Source organism: Cervus elaphus, chromosome 3, assembly GCF_910594005.1.
Source record: "Cervus elaphus chromosome 3, mCerEla1.1, whole genome shotgun sequence".
NCBI lineage: Eukaryota > Metazoa > Chordata > Mammalia > Artiodactyla > Cervidae > Cervus > Cervus elaphus.
The window spans coordinates 47,557,925-47,578,062 of record NC_057817.1 but is presented as its reverse complement, the minus strand read 5'-3'; the positions used below and the strand labels follow the sequence as shown (position 1 = coordinate 47,578,062).

Below are 20,138 nucleotides of genomic sequence, written 5' to 3'. Positions count from 1 at the left end.
AAATGTTTTGTGGATGAGTATATATGTCCTCACAGAAGTGGAGAATGAATGGTCTCTTTTAAAAATTATGCCTCTAGTTCTAGACAACGTCATTTGAAGCTTTTGGATTTTATAGACACATAATAATGGACTCATGGTGCTCTTGGGCTTTAATGCTTGTGACAGTTTATGTATACCCACCTCACACCTGTCCTTCCCGTCTCGCAAAAACATACATGAAGCGTTTCATCACTCTTGTTCTGCTGCTTTTTCTAAGAAGAAAAAAGTATAAGGCTCTTTTTTTTTCTGTCACCTTTATCTTAAATCTGTCATTTATGCTTCTGATATTTTTTATGTGTTCACATAAAGTGAGTGAAGTCGCTCAGTGATGTCTGACTCTTTGTGACCCATGAACTGTAGCTTACCATGCTCCTCCGTCCATGGGATTTTCCAGGCAAGAGTACTGGAGTGGGTTGCCATTTTCTTCTCCAGGGAATCTTCGCGACCCAGGGGTCAAACCCGGGTCTCCCGCATTGTAGGCAGATGCTTTACTATATGTGCCACGCATAGCCAATTTGTAAACCTATGCTTTTCTCTTTCCATTAAGAAGCCTGTTTATTTTTACTAAATGGTTTCTGGAAAAATCTAAATGTTGACTTCGTTCAGTATCATAGCATTGCTACTAACAGCTCTTGTTTTCTCTTGCTCTTTTCTGTCCAAGTCACAGCTCTGTGAAGCTTTTCTTTACTTATTAGTTTTTAGTTCAATAAGTCATAAGAAAATAGTTTTTCATGTAGGCCACTGTTGGCAAATTTTTTCAAATAGTAAATATTTTAGACTTTGTGGACCACAAGTTCTCTTTGTTTTCATTTTGTTTATACAAACTTTAAAAATGTAGATACTCTGTTTAGCAGAAACAAGCATCAGGCCTTAGTTTGCTGACTTGATACAGATCAAAAGCTTTTCAGTTATATTATATACTATCTCATTATATGTTTCCTTAGAGATCATATTAACTGATTTAAAGTATAAATCAGTAGTCTACTATGAACAGTAAAAATTAATTCTGGTGGTATAAAATGTAATGCTGTTCAGCTTATTTGTGTCATTGAAGGTTAATTTTTTTCCTTAATGTAATTTTAATGCCTTAGATTTCCAAACTATTGACCTGGTAATGGTTTGTGCCCTGAACAAGTGTTACAGAGATGCTTTCAGTAATAAAAAGATAACTGGCTTTCATAATATAGCAAGACTGTGAAGACATTTGTTTGAACAGACAGTTGTACAGCAGTGTAATTAGTGAAAGACAACCGCAAATAAATAATTCCCTGGATAAACTAATGAGAATATTATTATTTTTTAGAGAATTAGTTAAAGATGACTATAATGAAACTGTTCACAAAAAGACAGAAGTTGTGATCACATTGGATTTCTGCATCAGAAACATTGAAAAAACTGTGAAAGTGTGAGTAGATTGCTGTCTTACTGGTAATGGTTAAAATGTTAACTATTATTCCATTTCTGTTTAATTTGTTTAGTTATTGTTAACATGATAGAGCATGCCATGCAAGTCTTCCTGTTAAGGGACAACCTTAGATTGTCCTCACAAGGGCAGAAATATCCAGTTGTCTCAGTAAGAAATGAATGCCATCTCTTTGGTAACATTTTCTCTTTCCCTTTGAAAAGGAAAAGGAATCTGAACGCCATCTCTTTGGTAGCATTTTCTCTTTCCCTTTGAAAAGGAAAAGGAATCTGAAATAGAAACATTTCAATTTTTTACCTTGCTAAGCAGACAATTCTGCATAGGAAATATAAAACCTGTAATCAAAGGAAGTAGGAAGTTATTCTAAAACTGTATTTCGAAAGTATTTTTAGAATTTTGGGATTACTTCCAGTTTATTCTTCAGTTCAGTCGCTCAGTTGTGTTCATCTCTTTGCAACCCCGTAACTGCAGCAGGCCAGGCCTCCTTGTCCATCACCAACTCCCAGAGCTTGCTGAAACTCATGTTCCTCAAAGTGGTGATGCCATCCAACCGTCTCATCCTCTGTTGTCCCCTTCTTCTCTTGCCTTCTGTCTTTCCCATTATCAGGGTCTTTACCAATGAGTCAGTTCTTTGCATCAGGTGGCCAAAGTGTTGGAACTTCAGCTTCAGCATCAGTCCCTCCAATGAATATTCAGGACTGATTTCCTTTAGGATTGATTGGTTGGATCTCCTTGCAGTCCAAGGGACTCTCAAGAGTCTTGTCCAACACCACAGTTCAAAAGCATATTCTTCAGTGCTATATTAATAAGTTGATTCTTACATTAGTATTTAATTGACTCTTACTTATTATTATTTAGTTTACTCTTTAGTTTACTCTTACCTACTGTTACTTAGTTTACTCTTACTTACTATTGTTTAGTTTCCTCTTACTTATCCCTGAAAATGCCTTTTGAAACACAGTGATATTTTAAACTGCCCTGTTCCTAGGCTATACTACTTGTACTGCATAGGAAATATAATAACTGAACCTGTATATACTGTTGACCTCCATTAAATCAGAAATCTAGTATTTTGACAATTATCCTGGCATAAGACTGAAGTAAAGTTGTCTTTTATAGTTTATCTCTTAATCTGCACATTTATAAATACAATATATAAAATTTCATTTTTACAGAGACATCAAGTTTTCTTGGAATTGTTGATTGTAGGCTTTGCACTCAATATTCTGTTCTTAAACGATTATGATAATAGGTCAAATATAACTTATGAAACATCTTTTAAAATCTATGGTCATTTAATTTTTCTGTACTTGTTTTTGTACAGATATGAAAAGTTGATGAAGATCAACCTAGAAGCAGCAGAGTTAGGTGAAATTTCAGACATACACACCAAGCTGTTGAGAGTAAGTGTTTACAAAATTATGACAATTGTAGGTTCATAGTCTGTTCCTTTGGTGACAAGATTAGAAATGAACTTTCCTAGAGAGATGATGTACCTAAAGATCTCAGGAGAAATAGTAGCCTTTTCCCACCATAGAAAACTATTTATAATTATTTAAATACCCTTTACTGCCATGAAGTTCTTCATGACATTTCCAGATGCCTTCTTTGCTTTAAGCCCATTTCTCTCTCTCTCTTCTCTCCCTCTCTGTCTTTAGAATTCACAGTGCTCTTGTGTTGCTTTTGTGGAAGTTAAAGCAAGTTCATGTAATTTGACATGCAGAATGTATAAACTTGTTTAGAAATAGATGCAAGTTAGGAAAATACCCAGTCTTTTCTAAAATAAAAAGTAAGGAAAAATTTGAGTTCCTCAAGGCAATGATTTGTTTCTATAATTAAAAAAGAAATTAGGACAAAATCTCTGCTGAAAAATCAATAGCATTTCAGGTAATCTCTGGATCTCTTATTGAAATGTGTGGTAGAAGAGCATGAAATTATGTATTGAGAACTGACTCCTAATCCTAGACATGTCCCTGTTTACCCAGCAATTCCTGCCTGGCTACTTAAGCAAGGCCTTCAGTTCTTTGCATTCTCGCTTTTTTCTTTAAAATGGGTAGTTTCTTACTCTGCTTACCTCACAGGTTTTTGTACCAATTAAATGAGATAAATAAAAATGCTATATATATTCCTGCAAGCTTTTAGTATTTCAATTATTCTTACATGAAATGGATGTTAAGAGTTTTAGCACTTGCTATTATACTCCTTTTCTCTTTCCAAGCTTAGGCTGATTTTTAGTTATTTCTTTTCCTCAGTTTTAGATCTGAAACAGTGGTTTTCAAAACCTGAGCCATGAGCACCTAGTAGTTGTAAAGCTTAGTGCGTTGCAACCAGCAATGTTTTAAAAATGAAATAGAATAGAAAGTCAGAATGCATCACATATAAGGATATTTCTAGTCCATGAAACTTTCTGTTGAGTTTTAGTATTTACACTTTAATGATACTGGGTTAAAACAAAGTGAATTTCTTTCTATAGGTCATGATCAAAAAAGTTTGAAAAATGTTTCTATAGAATAGACATGAAAAGTCAGAGAAACAGGAAGTAGCTTTCCCCAGTATCTGTCCATATTAAAATACAGGCAGTCATATTGCTGTAAATGTTTTCTATTTTTTTTCTGCTTTTGTTTTAGAACTTGACTTACCAGCTCATAGACCTCATGACACTTGCAAGTGCCAGTGTCATTTCAGCACTTTGAATTGCAATTGTATGTTTTCTTTCATGGAGTCCAAAATGTTTCTCATTTTTATGACATTTTTGTGAGGATTTAGATTTCCTAGGAGAATCAAAGCATGGATGGTTAAATAGCTCATATTCACGGAGTCTTACAAAGTAAGGGCTTTAACTTCAGGCCATTTATTTTTCACCAGATTTCAGTGTTTTTCCTCATACATGTTGAGTTGTTGTGGCTCCTTTCCTAATGGAGACCTCAAAATTTTTTCCCACCATAAAAGTAAGATATATAAGTTAGAAAAGATTATGTATATACATACCAATCAAAAATGATTATTAGAAGTTCTGTTCAGTGTCCCGCAGCAGTGATTCTCAGAGTAATTCCTAAAGCAGCAGCCTCACCTCACGTGAGACCTTGTTAGAAATGCACATTTGGGCCCGCCTGTTGGATCAGGAGCTGATGGTAGGGCCAGCAATCAGTGCTGCAAGCTCTCCAAATGATTCCGATGCTGCTAAAATTTTGTCAATCAGTGGCTGTCTTTTTATATATATAATTAAATGCTTTTTTTCCCTGTGAACACACAATTGTTTTGTTTTTTTTTTGTATGACATTATAGTAAAAGCATTTTCCAGTTTTGTTTTGTTGGTAATACTACTTTTTATTGTTTTTGACTGTACTTCAGCATGTGGGATCTTAGTTCCCCAACCAAGGATCAGACCCACATCAACTGCGTTGGAAGTGCAGTCTTAACTGCTGGACGGCCCAGAAGTCCCACTAATTTTTAAATAGACATTTAATAATATTGCAGCCAATTGATTTATTATTAGTTTTATTTATTACCCCTCTAATGTTGGTCCTTCAGGCTGCTTGCTATTTCACACACTTTTGTGCTGTAAAAAAATAACTTTGTAAACTATTTTCCATATTTTAGAACTATAAGGTAATACATTCTTAACATTAGTGTTAAGAAAGATATAAAACATGAAAAGCAAGATATGTATTTGGCTATATAAGAATTTAAAATCTTTTTTTCCCCTTTGGTCTGTTCCACATGGCTTGTGGGATCTTAGTTCCCTGACCAGGGATTGAACCCTGGCCATTGGCAGTGAAAGCATGGAGTGCCATGGAATTCTCAAGATCCATATATGTTAAATGAAAAAAAAAAAAGTTAAAAAATAGATTGAGAAAATGAGATAAAGGGTTTTTTTGTTGTTGTTGTTGTTTAATAAACACAGCTCATACAAATGCATAAAGTGAAGTTACTCAGTTGTGTCTGACTTTTTGTGAACCTATGGACTATAGCCTACCAGGTTCCTCCATCCATGGAATTTTCCAGGCAAGAATACTGGAGTGGGTTGCCATTTCCTTCTCCAGGGGATCTTCCTGACCCAGGGATTGAACCTGGGTCTCCTGCATTGCAGGCAGACTCTTTATCGACTGAGCCACCAGGGAATTTTTTCCCTAACAAATGCATAAGGGAAACATTAAATCTGCAGTAAGTAGACATAGAACATTTAGAAATGACTTAAAAATGAGTAGATCTAAGTGAAATTCCTGGGGAAAAAAGTTAAACCCCAATAGTAATAGAAAATTGCCTCTTAGGGTAACAGTAAGATACCATTTTGACTTTCAAATTAACAAGGCTTTAAAAATTATCCCTTCTCTCCAGCCTTACCTCAGTCTTTTCCTGTCTCTTTTCACTCCGTGTCCATTTATTTCTCTGTCCATTTAAACAAATGAGCACACACATAACTCGGGCCAGGCCTGTTCCAGGCAGCAAAATAGCCATGATGACTAAGATCCCTGCACTCCTCAAGTTATGGATGTTTGCGAAATACTCATTTCTGACTCCCTGTCCTGAACTGGCTTAAGGCTTTATCTCCTTTTCCTTGCTATGCGTGATGTTATGGGCTGGATTGTGCCCTCTAAAATGATATCCTGGAATTCTCTGGCAGTTCAGTGGTTAGGACTCCATGCTTTCACTGCCGAGAGTTACAGGTTCCGTCCCTGGTGCAGTAACTGAGATCCCACAGAGCACACAGCACAGGAAGCAAGCAGGCAAATAAGTAAATATCAAAACCATATTAAAAAAAAAAACGTATAATACCAATGCTAACAGAGTGGACTGGAAAGGGCACGTTTGTTCGTTGCTAGTAGCTGCCTAAACCATCACTTAAAACTTTATTTGAAAAATAATAATATGTATCAGGACATGTAAAATATTCAAATATATTTATCCTTTAAGTCTAACCATCTTTTCTTTGTAAGTTATACAAAGTTATGCTCAGATCTTTGGTAGATAAGTGATAAATTTATTAGGCTTAAAATGAACAGGGTCTTAGATGAGGTTTCTTTGCATTTTTTGTTTTTATGAGGACTTCCTTTTTTTAATCTCTAAACAAAGAGAGCACAATATTGCATACCTGCATTTATACTTGGGGTTATGCTAGTAGTTCCCCTGTTTGATTTTCATGAGATAGAGTACTAACACATACTTTGTAACTAAAGAAACAGAAGCTTAATTGAATGACTACAAGTATTTTGTTTTTTTTTTAAAAAAGAATATTTGATGTAAGCAGTGTTTATAAAATGTATTCATACTCATGTTTTATTATCATATTGTCATATGATAATTGTCATTATCATATTGAATACAACCTAAGAAATTGTCCTTGCATTTAAAGGTAAAAATAATTATTCTGACCTTGAAGTAATCTACAAAAGAAATACTATTCAGACATTCATCTCCATTGGCACTGTAATTTTCATTTCTGATTTTTGGTAACCCAGATCTAAACACTTTGGTTTTATTTAGCTTTCCAGTTCTCAGGGAACAATAGAAACCAGTCTCCAGGATATTGAAAGTAAATTGTCTCCAGGTGGATTACTTGCCGATACATGGACCCATCAAGAAGGCACTCATCCCAAGGATAGACAGTAGGTTATAAGTGCATTGGTAGTTTCTGCTCTTATTATTAAATGTCCTTTTTCACATTGACTCAGTTAATTTATTTGGATTTTTCTTCCTAAAACAGTGTAGAAAAGCTACAGGTCCTGTTAAATTGCATCACAGAGATTTACTATCAGTTCAAAAAAGACAAGGCAGAACGTAGTAAGTAAAATTTCCCATTTGTTAATCTAATGAGTCAGTCCTACTAGTTGTAATTCAGTTGAATTATTTGCTATATTTAATAAAGATGTCTACGTAAGTGATTTATTTCAGAGACTTGATTTCTGTCAGGAAAGAGGTTGAATGTATTGAAAATTCAACCTTTTGAGTATTTCAAATCAGGGATCGTGGTCTCTCAAACCTCTAGAGGCCATGCACGTAAAAGAAAGGAATGAGATTCGCCAGTGGAGACTGAGGGGAGCCAGAGAGGAACCCCTCCCCGGCCCTGCCCCCAGCGAAGGGGAGAGCCAGTACTCAGATTCGCCTAACTGTTTTTCCAGTCTTCCTAGATCTCAAGAGAAGCTAGAAATAGACTTTACTAGAAATATCCTTATTTTTAAATGTTGACAATTTTTTTTGACAATTCTTTTTTAATGTTAGCACTATATAGACCAAATAAAAGAATTTGTGGGTTATATCTACCCATGTTTTGTAACATCTGCTTTAAGCTCTTAGGCTTTTTGAAGTAATAATCTCAGAATACAATTGCATGTGATTTTATGATTCTACATTTATAAAAGTAATATATATTTTTATTTTTAGGACTAGCTTATAATGAAGAACAAATCCATAAATTTGATAAGTAAGTGTTCAGATTATGGTTTTTTAATTTACTTATTTTTAATTGATGATTGCTTTACAATATTGGTTTGATTTCTGCCATACATCAGCATGAATTAGCCATAGGTGTGCACCTGTCTCCTCCCTCTTAGACCTCCCTCCCACCTCCCATCTCCCACCTTCCCACCCCTCTAGGTTGTGACAGGGCCCCAGTCTGAGTTCCCTGAGTCATAGCAAATTTCCACCGGCCGGCTGTTTGATGTGTTAGTTTATATGCTTGCATGCTACTCTCTCCATTCATCTCACCCTCTCCTTCCTCTCAGATTATGTTTAATAATTATTTTTGGTTATATTGTTAATCAGATTCTTCTTAAAGTTGTGATTAATCACATAAAAAATACATCTTAATATTGGCCTTATATAGAACTGTGACTGATGTGCACATATTTGAGGCCTACTCACCTGGCTCCCTGGTTCAGAGGTTGCAGCGATAGGAGGATAAGGGGGACAGTCTTCTTCTGCCCCCTGCTCTGACTACAGGAGGACAGACAATAGAGAACATAGGCGAGGGCACACTTAACCACCTCTTTGACCTTAACCTCATTCAGTAAATAGATTTTGACCATTCTCCACTATGAACCTTCTCTTTCTTCTCTTGCTGCTATAATGTCTGTCTTAGAAACCTTAGGCGCTTTCTACTGTAAATATCCTAAACTTACAACAGTCGTTACAGGAAATAAATTTCATATATTTTAAGAGTCTTTAATATTGGAAATAGAGACAGTGACATTGCTTTAAGTCTGATCATTTCTAAATTACAGGCAAAAACTGTATTATCATGCAACAAAAGCTATGACCCACTTTACAGATGAATGTGTTAAAAAGTATGAGACTTTTTTGGATAAGTCAGAAGAATGGATGAGGTAAGTAAACTTTTGGGGGCTGATTAGTGGTTGGCTGCACAATATACAATCTAATCTATATTACATATTTTAAGTAAAGGTAATATTTCCTTAGACTGCCTATTAATTAATTCTTTTTGGTTTTCAGAAAGATGCTTCACCTTAGGAAACAGTTATTATCCCTAACTAATCAGTGTTTTGATATTGAAGAAGAAGTATCAAAGTATCAAGACTATACTAATGAGGTATAGCTTCAAAATTATCTAGAAAAAAAGCCTTTTTCCTATTAGGAAAAATTAAAATTCTTCTCAGTTTATATCTGATAATGATTGAAAAAAGAGAAATAGGATATAATATGCCTGTATTCAGTTCCACTTGCTCATTTGTGATATGTATTTTTTTAATATACACAGTGTAACATTTACCATTGAAATCATTTTTAAAGATGTTTATTCGTTTATTTAGCCTTCCCTGGTGGCTCAGACAGTAAAGAGTCTGCCTGCGACGCAGCAGACCCGAGCTCTACCCCTCAGTCAGGAAGACCCCCTGGAGAAGGGCATGGCATCCCCTCCAGTACTCTTGCCTGGAGGAGCCCATGCACAGAGGACCCTGGCGGCCTGCAGTCCACGGGCGGCAGGGAGGTGCGCGTGACGGAGCGGCCGACACGCACGCTTGCTCACGTGCCTGTGTCTGGCCGCAGTGCCGCACAGGCCTCGTCCGTCGCGGTGAACAGACTCTAGTTCCGGCACTCGGGCTTTCTCGTGGTGCAGACTCTCGAGCGAGTGGGCTGAGTGGTTACGGCTGCTCCACAGCAGGTGGGATTATGAGTTCCCCAACCAGAAATCACGTCCCCTGCACCGCACAGTGGATTGTTAACCAGCGGACCACCAGGGAAGTCTGTGTGATACGTATTTTGAGCCAGGTTTCAAGAACTTAGATGTTTTTTAATTATAAAACATCTAATAGATCATTTTTTATCATCTAAAAAGTTTTTTTAAAAAGAGTTTTGGTTGAAGTATTGTATTATTGATGGTTTTGAAATTACAGCATAAAGCTATAAGGGGCTTTTTAAAACCTGTAACATTTGTTCCAAGATCTGTAGTAAGTATTCTGTTCTGTGATTGATGTGGATTTTTTTTGTTTGTTTCTGATGTTGTAGTTACAAGAAACTTTGCCACAGAAGATGTTTGCAGCCTCCAGTGGAATCAAACATACCATGACCCCGATTTATCCATGTTCTAACACATTAGTAGAAATGACTCTTGGGTAAGAAATTTAGTATTTGGTAACTGTAATGTTTCTATTTGTTTTTATTTTGTTTTACTTGCTCTTTTATTTTGAAATGTTTTATATTTGTTAGGAATACATTTGCTAATGTTATTTAATGGCTTAGATCAATCTAGAGAACTAAACATACTGTAAATATAATCATAGAACATTTGCTCACTTTTTTTAAGCAGAGATACTTTTATCTTTATTTTGAATATAGTATGAAGAAATTAAAGGAAGAAATGGAAGGGGTAGTTAAAGAACTTGCTGAAAATAATCATATTTTAGAAAGGTGAGTAATTAAAAAATCATTCTTCCTGGTGATTATGCAATTGAGTGTGTACATATATATCTATACTTGTATCTGTCTGTCTTCCTATATCAATAGGTTAAGCAGTGAGAAAGGAGTATTAAGTCAGAACCCTTAGGTTTTGTGAATTTCATGCCTGTTAATGTTTGGGGTTGTTTGGATAAAGAAAAGTCAATTGTGATTGATTTCATTTTATAGAAGCACTGGTTAATATTAGGTTGGTGCAAATGTAATTGCAGTTTTGGATCTTGAATGTTAAATCATTATAACTAGGCTCAAACACATCTTTATTAGTCAAAATAGGCACTATTAAAATCAACAAATATTTGCCAACGAGAGATAAGTGTGTTTATTCCTATAGCATAAAAATCCATGCTTCAGGATTTGACGAACTCTTGGAAAGAATTTTCTGCTTCCTACTGGAAGCATTTTCCCTGCAAAAAGTTGTCTAGGTGCTTGAAGAAGTGGTAGTCGGTTAGCAAGAGGTCAGGTGAATATAGCGGATGAGACAAAACGTCATAGCCCAATTTGTTCAGCTTTTAAATGCTGGTTGTGTGACATGCTGTTGGGTGTTGTCGTGGAGAGGTGGGCCCTTTCTGCTAACCAGTGCTGGCTGCAGCTGTTGCAGCTTTCTGTGCATCTCATCGATTTGCTGAGCATACTTCTCTCAGAGGTAATGGCTTCGCCAGGACTCAGAAATCTGTAGTGGATCAGTTGGGCAGCAGACCATCAGACAGTGACCATGACTTTTTTTGAGTGTAAATTTGGCTTTGGAAAGTGCTTTGGAGCTGCCTCTTCGTCCAGACACAGACCTGGTCATCACTGGGTTGTTGATAAAAAATCCATTTTTCGTCACACATCACAACCAATCGAGAAATAGTTTGTTTTTGTTGCATAGATTAAGAGAAGATGACACTTCAAAACGACAGTGTTTTTTTATTTGTGGTCAGCTCATGTGTCACCTGCCTGCCAATTCAGGAGACTTAAGAGATGTGTTCGATCCCCCTGAGTTAGGAAGATCCCCTAGAAGAGGGCATGGCAACCCACCCCAGTATTCTTGCTTGGAGAATCCCATGGACAGAGGAACCTGGTGGGCTCCGGTCCATGGAGTCTCAAAGAGTCAGACACAACTGAAGTGACTGACCACGCATGCACATGAGGTACCGACTTATCAAGCTTTTTCACCTTTCCAGTTTGCTTGAGATGCTGAATGACCATAGAATGGTTGACGTTGACTTCTTTGGCAACTTCTTGTGTGTTTGTAAGAGGACCAGCTTTGATGGTTCTCTCGATTGGTCATTGTCAGCTTCCGGTGGCCAGCCACCACGCTTCTCATCTTCAAGGCTCTCATCTCCTCTCAGACTTCTGAACCACCGCTGCACTGCATGTTTGTCAGCAGCTCCTGGGCCGGATGTTTTGTTTATGTTGCAAGTTGTCTGCTCTGCTTTATGACCCATTTTGAACTCAAATAAGAGAATCGCTCAAATTTGCTTTTTGTCTGACATTTCCATAGTCTAAAATAAACATAAAATAAACAGCAAGTAATAAGTCATTAGCAAAAACACATAAAGTGAGAAATGCACATTAATATGATGTCTGACAGCATAACCACATTTATCTAAGAATGTATTCCAGTATCAAATGGCAAATTTCAACAGTGTAAAACCACAATTTTGCAGCAACCTAATAGAATTCTTTGAATCAGTCTGCGAAAACAAAAATGCTTTGCATATTATTTTTCCAAACATTTTCTCATTAGAATCATCATTTTCAATTCTGAAATCAGAGCTGCTTAGGAGATGACAGCACTCTGATAGTGTAACCCACAGAACCCTCTGCACACCTCCTTGCACATGAGCATCATCTGTTCATTGAGTTCTTTAGGAGCTGAGTGTCTCCTTATCTCCAGAATCCTAATACATCAAGGAGAAAAAGTTGGAAAACATACAGAGCCAATAAAGCCACTTTATTGGCTGTTTTCCTCAGATTCCTTGTCTGTGTTTCTCAGAGAAGTGAAGTCATATTTGGCTCATGAAGGAAAAGCCTTCTTTTTCCAGCCCTTAGGTGTTTCTCCAGAGGTCCTCTCACCACCAAGATGTTAATGCAAGGACATCATGGGTGTTTTGTACACTTGAAGGGCACTTTCATGCTGTATGGCCTCTCTAAGCGTGCATTCCAGCCTTACATTCCAGGGTCTAGCAGATAGTCTTTGTCAGTGTTCCACAGATGCTGACGTTCATACCTGAGAAGATGAACTGGAGCTGGAACCCAGCCTCCTATCTCCTCACATCATCTTCCCCCTACTAGCCCTGTTCTCTCAAATAAAAGACCACACAGCTTCCTAAGGCTTGAAAAGATTAAATGTCAGGAAATTACATGATATTCGAGCTACATGCAGAAAGTTATCAGGCACTTCCGTAGTATCATCAGCCTTCCTAATGAATTTAATGAATTGGTAAATCAACTTTTAGCCATATGTAATTGTAAAAATTGAAATAAAATTCTTCATCTACTTTCTCATACTTCTCCACCCCCATAGAAGTAATCAGTATTAATAGTTTGTTGTGCATGTCTATTTTATAAGAATGGAATCATTCTGTTCACACTGGTTTAGTCTTTTTTCATTTAAGACTATATAACAAGAACACTTTTTCACATCCATACCTATAGCTTTAGTTTTCTCATTTTCAGCAGCTGCCTGGTATTCTAGCGTATTCATCTACCATACCTATTTAGTGCATCCCTATTTATTGGGCATTTAAATTGTTTCTAATTTTTCACAATTACAAACCATACTTCAGTGAACATACGTGTTCATATACCTCTTTATGTGCTTGTGTAAGAATTTTTGAAGGGTTGATTTCTTGACGCTGCTAGATACGGAATTGTTGGGTCTAAGGTTATGCACATTTAAATTTTATCAGCTTTGTTAGTTCTCTAAAAGACTTGCTTGTTATCCCATTGTCAACACTGAATGTTACCACTTTTTCAAATGCCAATTTGTTTAGTTGAAGCTGGTATCTTATTTTAGTTTGCATTTCTTCAGTTAATAGTGATGTCAAACGTCTTTTTATATGTTCCTTCTTTTATTTTTTTCCTGTGAATTGTCTGTTAGGTTTTAAAGTCTTTTCCTATTGGTTTATAGCATCTGCATAGTAATTATCTCTTTATAACTTCATAAATTTATTCAAACTAGTTTCTTCACAACTTTAGCTAAATTCTAAATTTATCCTGAAAGGCCTAAGATTAGCAAGTAGAAAAGATTATTAAAATTTTTTAACAAAATTTTATTGATATATTCAATCACTTCTGTTTTGTGAAAGAAAATCCCCACTTCCCAAAGCATGTCCACTAAGTCATGTTTTATTTGCTGGCTTGACAATTCACGGGTAACCAGACATGGCAGAATCGAAACTTAAATGTTTGAGTGACCACTTAAGGATTTGTGCCAGAACAGGTAATAGAAACCAAGTCTTGTGCACTGTCTCCACATAGATATCTGTCACTTCAGATTTTTTTGTATCTAAAATCAATTATCATCCTTCCCAACTCAGTTTCCACTGTAATTTCCTCATCTTCTTGCTCTTTTTTCTCCTTCCATGAACATAAATTATTTTAGACACTAACTCTTTTTTTACCTCCTTTCATCATATTTGGTAGTCTTCCTTCAAAATGTTCCCCTGTTGCCCTCATCAACCTCATTTAGGTCTCCTTTCCCCCTCCCTCGTGAGCCGTTGGCATAGTCTCCCACCTGTATGCTTAACCAGCCCTTCTCATCTGTTGTGGGTTTTACAGCCAAACTAATCTTCCCAAATACTGATCTAATCTGATCATACCAAATACTGATCATACCACTCCTTTGACTCAAAAATTTCTAAATTCCTGCTACCTAAAAAGTCAAGTATAAATTTGTACTGAATTCAAAGAATATAATAGTCTGATGCCAGCCTAATCACCCAATTTTATTCCTCCAAATAACATTCTGTTCTAGCAGGATTCCATTCCTCACTGTCCCTGACTCCCAGCTCCACATCTGTGTTTATAAATCCCATCCTGAAGAAATTACCCAACTCTTCCTAATGCTTTCTAGATTATGTCACTCCTCGTTTTCTCTTAAGAAGTCTTCCCAAGCCATTGAGTTGTATTTCTTCAAATATTTATAATAATACCACTGTGTTTCAAATTAGAGCAAGTTTATTTTGCTCTATTTTCAAAATAGAGCAAATTATGGTTGGTTAACTCTTTAAAAAGAATAGTTTGTTCATCTAAGAAGTGTTTTATATTCTTTAAAATATTAGAGGTCAAATAAATGAATTTTGTGAGATTACCTTTTTTTCTTTTGTGTTTTAGGTTTGGCTCATTAACCATGGACGGTGGCCTTCGCAATGTTGACTGTCTTTAGCTTTATAAGAAGTTCGAGGCAAGTTTCGGTTTGCACAAGAAAATAATGTCGAGGCATTAAATGAATGCCTGTATAGGTGGTCTCTTGTTTCTATATTTCACTATTTGATGTGGTCATGTAAATATGTATAATATTGTAAATACATAAAAATATATAAATTTTTGGCTGCTGTTAAGATGTAATTTTACCTTTTAACATTCATAATTATATGAGGACATTTGACCTCAGTTAGCACTTAGAAGAAAGCCATGACCTGTATTCTGAGATACTGATGGTCGACTTTTCTGAGTAAGGCCAATTAAGTCATGTATCTCCGACTGCCTGCTGAAAACATTTTTAAGTGGAACCAAAATTGGCCTCCTTACAAGTCAGTAAAGGCTGATTGTTGACACGTTTGTGACAGAATGGTGAGATAGCTTTTGTGAGTGGAGAGCAGAACCGAACCACTGTCGTACTAGGATCCCAGTTTTTTTGAGAAGGATAAAGTGGCATTATCCCAGTTATCCTCCTATCTGTTTAATTTCAGGTAAATTACTGAGCAAAATTTTTAAAGTGATGAATTATTAAAAACTGTTCATTTTTTATTTTGGCCATAAATGTATAATTGTGATAAAAATTTTAGGATCATTTCAACTGTTTTAGGCTGTACATTTCTTCTTTACTTTAATTCTGCTTACTATTTCATGAAGAAATATCAATAAATTTCTTGATTTTAATGTAACAGTTTGTATTTTCTCTGTGTACAACAGTTTGAGAAACAAAAGTTATCTTTTGAAAAATAATGTGGGTGGTAATGGTCAATTAACCTCAGAAATTGGATGAGGGGCAATTCAGTGTCTTTTCTAAACCATTGATTCCAAATTTAGTAGAAGTTCTTTCATAAACATACACTGTACAAATCCAAGAGAGCTTTCTCTTTGGAAAATGTACCCAAGGTTCTAGACAAAAGAATTGTGCTCAATACGAAATTATTTTATCCCAGAAGGATTAGGTTTTGGTTTTGGTTTCTGATTTCTTAGATGATTGAAGTATGACCGTGTACAACCTGTATATCATGAAGAGACCATGTTCTAAAGAGTAAATAAATTTTGGCTCCCATGGACATTGGAAAACTGAAAACAGATTAGGATGTTATTTGAAATCTCAAATTGATACTTTATTGTGGTGGGGAATTTTAAGTGTCATGTACACATTGTAGAAATAAATACATGGGTAAATGACATTACTTTACTTTGACATTACTTTACTTTGATTGTGACAGTTATCATCAAAAACTGTTTAGTCAGAGAATGTGTGGGGCCAGGGGGTGTTTAATCTCTTATAATTTTAATTTTCCATTTGACCATCTAACATGAATGTCTTTAATTGTGTAGTTTAAAAGTTTATGTCACTGAATACTAGGTAAAAATTTTACCTAAGTTATATGGTCAGTTAATATATTTGCAGATTTCATTTTTATTCAAGCACCTCTAGAAAAGAACATCAATAAACACACCCGTGCGTGGGGGCTGTATCTGTGTAACTTGTGTAAGTTGTCCTGGTAAGATCCACACCGATCCATAGTTGGGTAAGACTTACTGTTCTGTTCCTCATTACAGCAGCATGTAAATCAAGCACACTTGCTTTCACTAGACTACTGTCAAGAATGCCTGTTCATTCAAAACACCTTATGTCAATAAATGCATAGTGACATTGGTCTGCTAACCAATTTTTCAGAGTTCCTATGTAAGTAAAATTAGCTTTAAAATAAGTTACATCTCTAGTTTAGTAGCTTTTTTTTTCAGTATTTGGATATATTTCCAAAAAACCGGGATTAAAAATATTAAATGTAACAAGTGAAAGAGTTGATGGATTTAACTCTTCTTTCTTTTTTTTTTTGGTAGTTTTTTTTAATTAATGTACAGTAATATACAATATTATATGTTACAGATGTACAGTATAGGGATTCACAGTTTTAAAGGTTATACTCCATGTTTAGTCATAGAATAGTGGCTATATTCCTTGTTGTACAGTATATACTTTTAGCTTATTTTATACGGAGTAGTTTATAGCTCTAAATCCTCTACCCTGTATTGCCCCTCTCTGCTTCTCTCTCCACACTGGTAAGTACTAGTTTGTTCTCTTTATCTGGGACTCTATTTCTTTTCTTATATTCACTAATTTGTTGTATTTTTTAGATTCCACATACAGGTGATATCGTACTATATCTGTCTTTTCTCTGATTTATTTCAGTTAGCGTAATACGCTCCAAGTCCATCCACATTGTTGCAAATGGTAAAATTTCATTCTTTTTTAATGATTGAGTAGTAGTCCAGCAAGTATGTATACACCACATCTTTATCCATTCATCTGTCGATGAACACTTAGATTGCTTCTGTATCTTGGCAACTGTAAATAATACTGCTGTGAGCATTGGGGTGCACATATCTTTTCAAGTTAGTGTTTTTGGGTTTTTTTGGATGTATACCTCAGAGTAGATTACTGTCATATGATAGCTCTCCTTTTAGCTCTGCTTTAGTTTCCTACAGTGACTGCATCAGTTTACGTTCCCACCAGCAGTGTGCACGGGTTTCCTTTCTCCACATCCTCACCAACATGTGTTATCTGTGTTCTTTTTGATGATAGCCTTTCTGACAGGTGTGAGGTAGGATTTAATTCTTAATGTAAAAAAGAGATTATGGTTCTGATAGAAGAAGTAATCAAAAATGAAATACGTGAATGTAAATTATGTGGGGAAAACAGGGATATCTTTTAGTAAATAAAAATTAGAGGTTAGGGAAGAAATGTGGAAAATAATCCCATCATGTCTTCTAAAGCTCCCATTTCGATTATTTTGGAAATGACCAAATACTGTGTAAGTGGTTTATAGCCCTTGTTACACTGTCAGAGTGTCTCTTATTAGATATAAAAAGATCTTTTCCTCAAAATATTCCTTTAAAAATATAATACCTGCATCAGTAAGTTATCCAGAATGTGTTTTTGTTTGTTTTTCTGAGGTTTTTTTTAAGCGATGAAGTTTGCTTTTTGTGGTGTTCTGTGCTAAAAGAGGTTTGTTATTTGGAATTAAGAAAGGAATTATGAATTATCAGTAGGAATAAACAGTCTCAATTGAAATGTCAGAACTTTTATTGTCCCTTCAGAATCAGAGCCACAACCAGAGCTAGTCTTTTTATCTTTGACTTCACTCCACCCAGAAGGGCATTTTTCACATTGTACTTTTTGTCTTTGAGGAAGTGCTGTAGAAAATTTACAGTTACTCAAACATTTAAAACGTGTGGGGGCAGACACTGAAAACATAAAGAAGTCTTAATGCTGTCATTTTGGGCAAGATCCACCAGCCTACATCCTATTTTTAGGAAGAGGAGAGTATCAGAAAGTCTTACACTGTGGTTTTAATTGGACTTCCTCCCCCACTTGTCACTTAAAAGCAGACTCCTAAGCAAATTCATGAGAACTCACGTAAGTAGAGTAGGAAACCAAAACATCTGACTTGGAAACAGAAACTGGTGATAAAAGAGTTTCCTTTTGTGGGTGTGTATAAATCAGCTCCAGAAATGCAGTGTGTCCCATTAAAAAAGCCTGTCCAAACATTACATCAGGCTGTTTTAAGGAATGATGTATGAATAAGTTTATTTATTTCTTTTGACATAAACAGAATACACAAAGATCAGTTGTTAGATGTAGTTCTAGGAGTGATGATGGGTCTTTGTCTTTTATTTACTTCTTGACTTGTAAGAATCAGTCAAATTCTTTCTTTCTGCGATAAAATTCCTGCCAAGGTTTAAAATACATTTCATTTTTCCAATAAAAAATGTACAAAACAAAAAAAAAATGTACAAAACAAATGGGATCAAGGCCATGGCTTTTTAGAAGTAGCTTGGTTAAACACCAGCAAGTCCTGCAGACTGCCGTTGACAATTCTCTTGGATGCTGTGTTAGTGGATGCTAGTGACTTTGTCCGTGTGTGAAAGTAATTGTAATTCTTTGGAGGAGGTGGGGCAGGGGTGGCGTCTATACTTAAAAATTATCAAGTGTTGCATTAGGTTAGAGTTTCTGAAGCTTAAAACTTTTTATTTAGAAAGAACATCTATTAATACAGTTTCTAGTTATGAGGGCTAAGGTCCAAAGGACGGACCAGAGGGATGACAGGGGAAGGGGATTTAGGGCTGACAGGTGGTCCCCAGACATATTGGCTGAAAGAGTTCACAGCTAAAGTGTCACATGTGGGTCTTGCTGTGTTTTCCTCATCCACGCTCATGGAGGGCTGTTCTGAAGCACTCAGTAGTGCTGGCTATGGCTGTGAAAAGTGACTTTAACAAGACATTCAGAAGAATAGCCCGGCTCTTCTACTGGTTCCCCAAGTCACTAACCTGCTCGAAGAACCGGAAATCCAAGTTGCTCTGGAGCCAGGGGCGAGGTAAGTTATCTGAGGCTAACGCTTCATTTGAAATACATTTTTTTCTGTTACTAAAATGGAGCCTCTCTCAAGTAGAGGGGAAAAAATAAAGCTCTTAAAGCCATGAGCATCTTATAATCCAGTTTATGCTCTATAGGCATTTGGGTTCAGAGAAGTTTTCTAAAGAGAGAGGGAGAATGTTTAGCTTTTAAAAAAAAAAATAAGAAAAAAGTAGCTCTTATTATCAATGAATCTCAATTTGCTTGTGGAATTAGAATAAGCGAAAAAAGAAGAATCAAATGCATTCCCCTTCTCATAGAAAATTTAAAAAGTCAAAGGACCATTTTATTTCTTTGGGTCAGTTTATACAGCATGTTTTAGTCAAGCATTAAGGTAAGATTTTAAAGCACCTTAAGTGTACCGCTGCATTTCCGTCTAGTCCTGCCTGGCTGGAATATGAGGGGTCCTAGGACGGGGGATTGAGGGAAGGGGTCCCTGACACCTTCTGCAGAGCCCAGCTCTCATCTTCCTACTCTGCGCCCGGGAGGACGTCTGGACACGCCCCCGGGAACGAGGTGAGCGGATGCTCTTCCTTCAGTGTTTCATCTTGCAGTTGACTAAAAACTTGGAGCTTTTTGACACCTGTGTCGCTCTGCGTGATACATAAGAGCTTAACATTTACCCGTTGTCTGGTAGGTGATCCAACATAATCTGATGATATGATAGAAGAGCCACCACCACATCTTCCTTCAACTGATACAGAAATGACTGTGGGCATCTGATTAAGAACTTTACAAAATGTAGGGCCTAGTATATTTCAGTCATCTCTTTCCTTAAACTGATACTTCCATTCATTTTCACTGTCAAAATGTGTATAATCTAGCTTAATAGTTTAAAACTCTCGGGGGATGTGTGTGTGTGCACGCATGCCCTCGGATCTGGAATAGTATAACTGGGGATGTTAGAGCCCCAAGGCAACTTAGAAACATAATCTTCTC

At 36.2% G+C, this 20,138-nt stretch overlaps 1 protein-coding gene across 1 annotated transcript in view; it reads left to right on the top strand.

Annotated features, from left to right (window-relative positions):
- The window catches only part of TBK1 (TANK binding kinase 1), a 43,365-nt gene extending 27,900 nt beyond the window's left edge, over window positions 1-15,465 (top strand). The window contains exons 12-21 of the mRNA XM_043888134.1: window positions 1,343-1,444; window positions 2,787-2,865; window positions 6,947-7,068; window positions 7,167-7,243; window positions 7,844-7,883; window positions 8,683-8,784; window positions 8,912-9,008; window positions 9,923-10,029; window positions 10,253-10,324; window positions 14,693-15,465. Of these exons, the coding sequence (XP_043744069.1) occupies window positions 1,343-1,444; window positions 2,787-2,865; window positions 6,947-7,068; window positions 7,167-7,243; window positions 7,844-7,883; window positions 8,683-8,784; window positions 8,912-9,008; window positions 9,923-10,029; window positions 10,253-10,324; window positions 14,693-14,744 (850 nt within the window). The 3' untranslated portion in view covers window positions 14,745-15,465. The remainder of the gene's footprint in view (window positions 1-1,342; window positions 1,445-2,786; window positions 2,866-6,946; window positions 7,069-7,166; window positions 7,244-7,843; window positions 7,884-8,682; window positions 8,785-8,911; window positions 9,009-9,922; window positions 10,030-10,252; window positions 10,325-14,692) is intronic.
- Window positions 15,466-20,138: the final 4,673 nt, after the last annotated feature.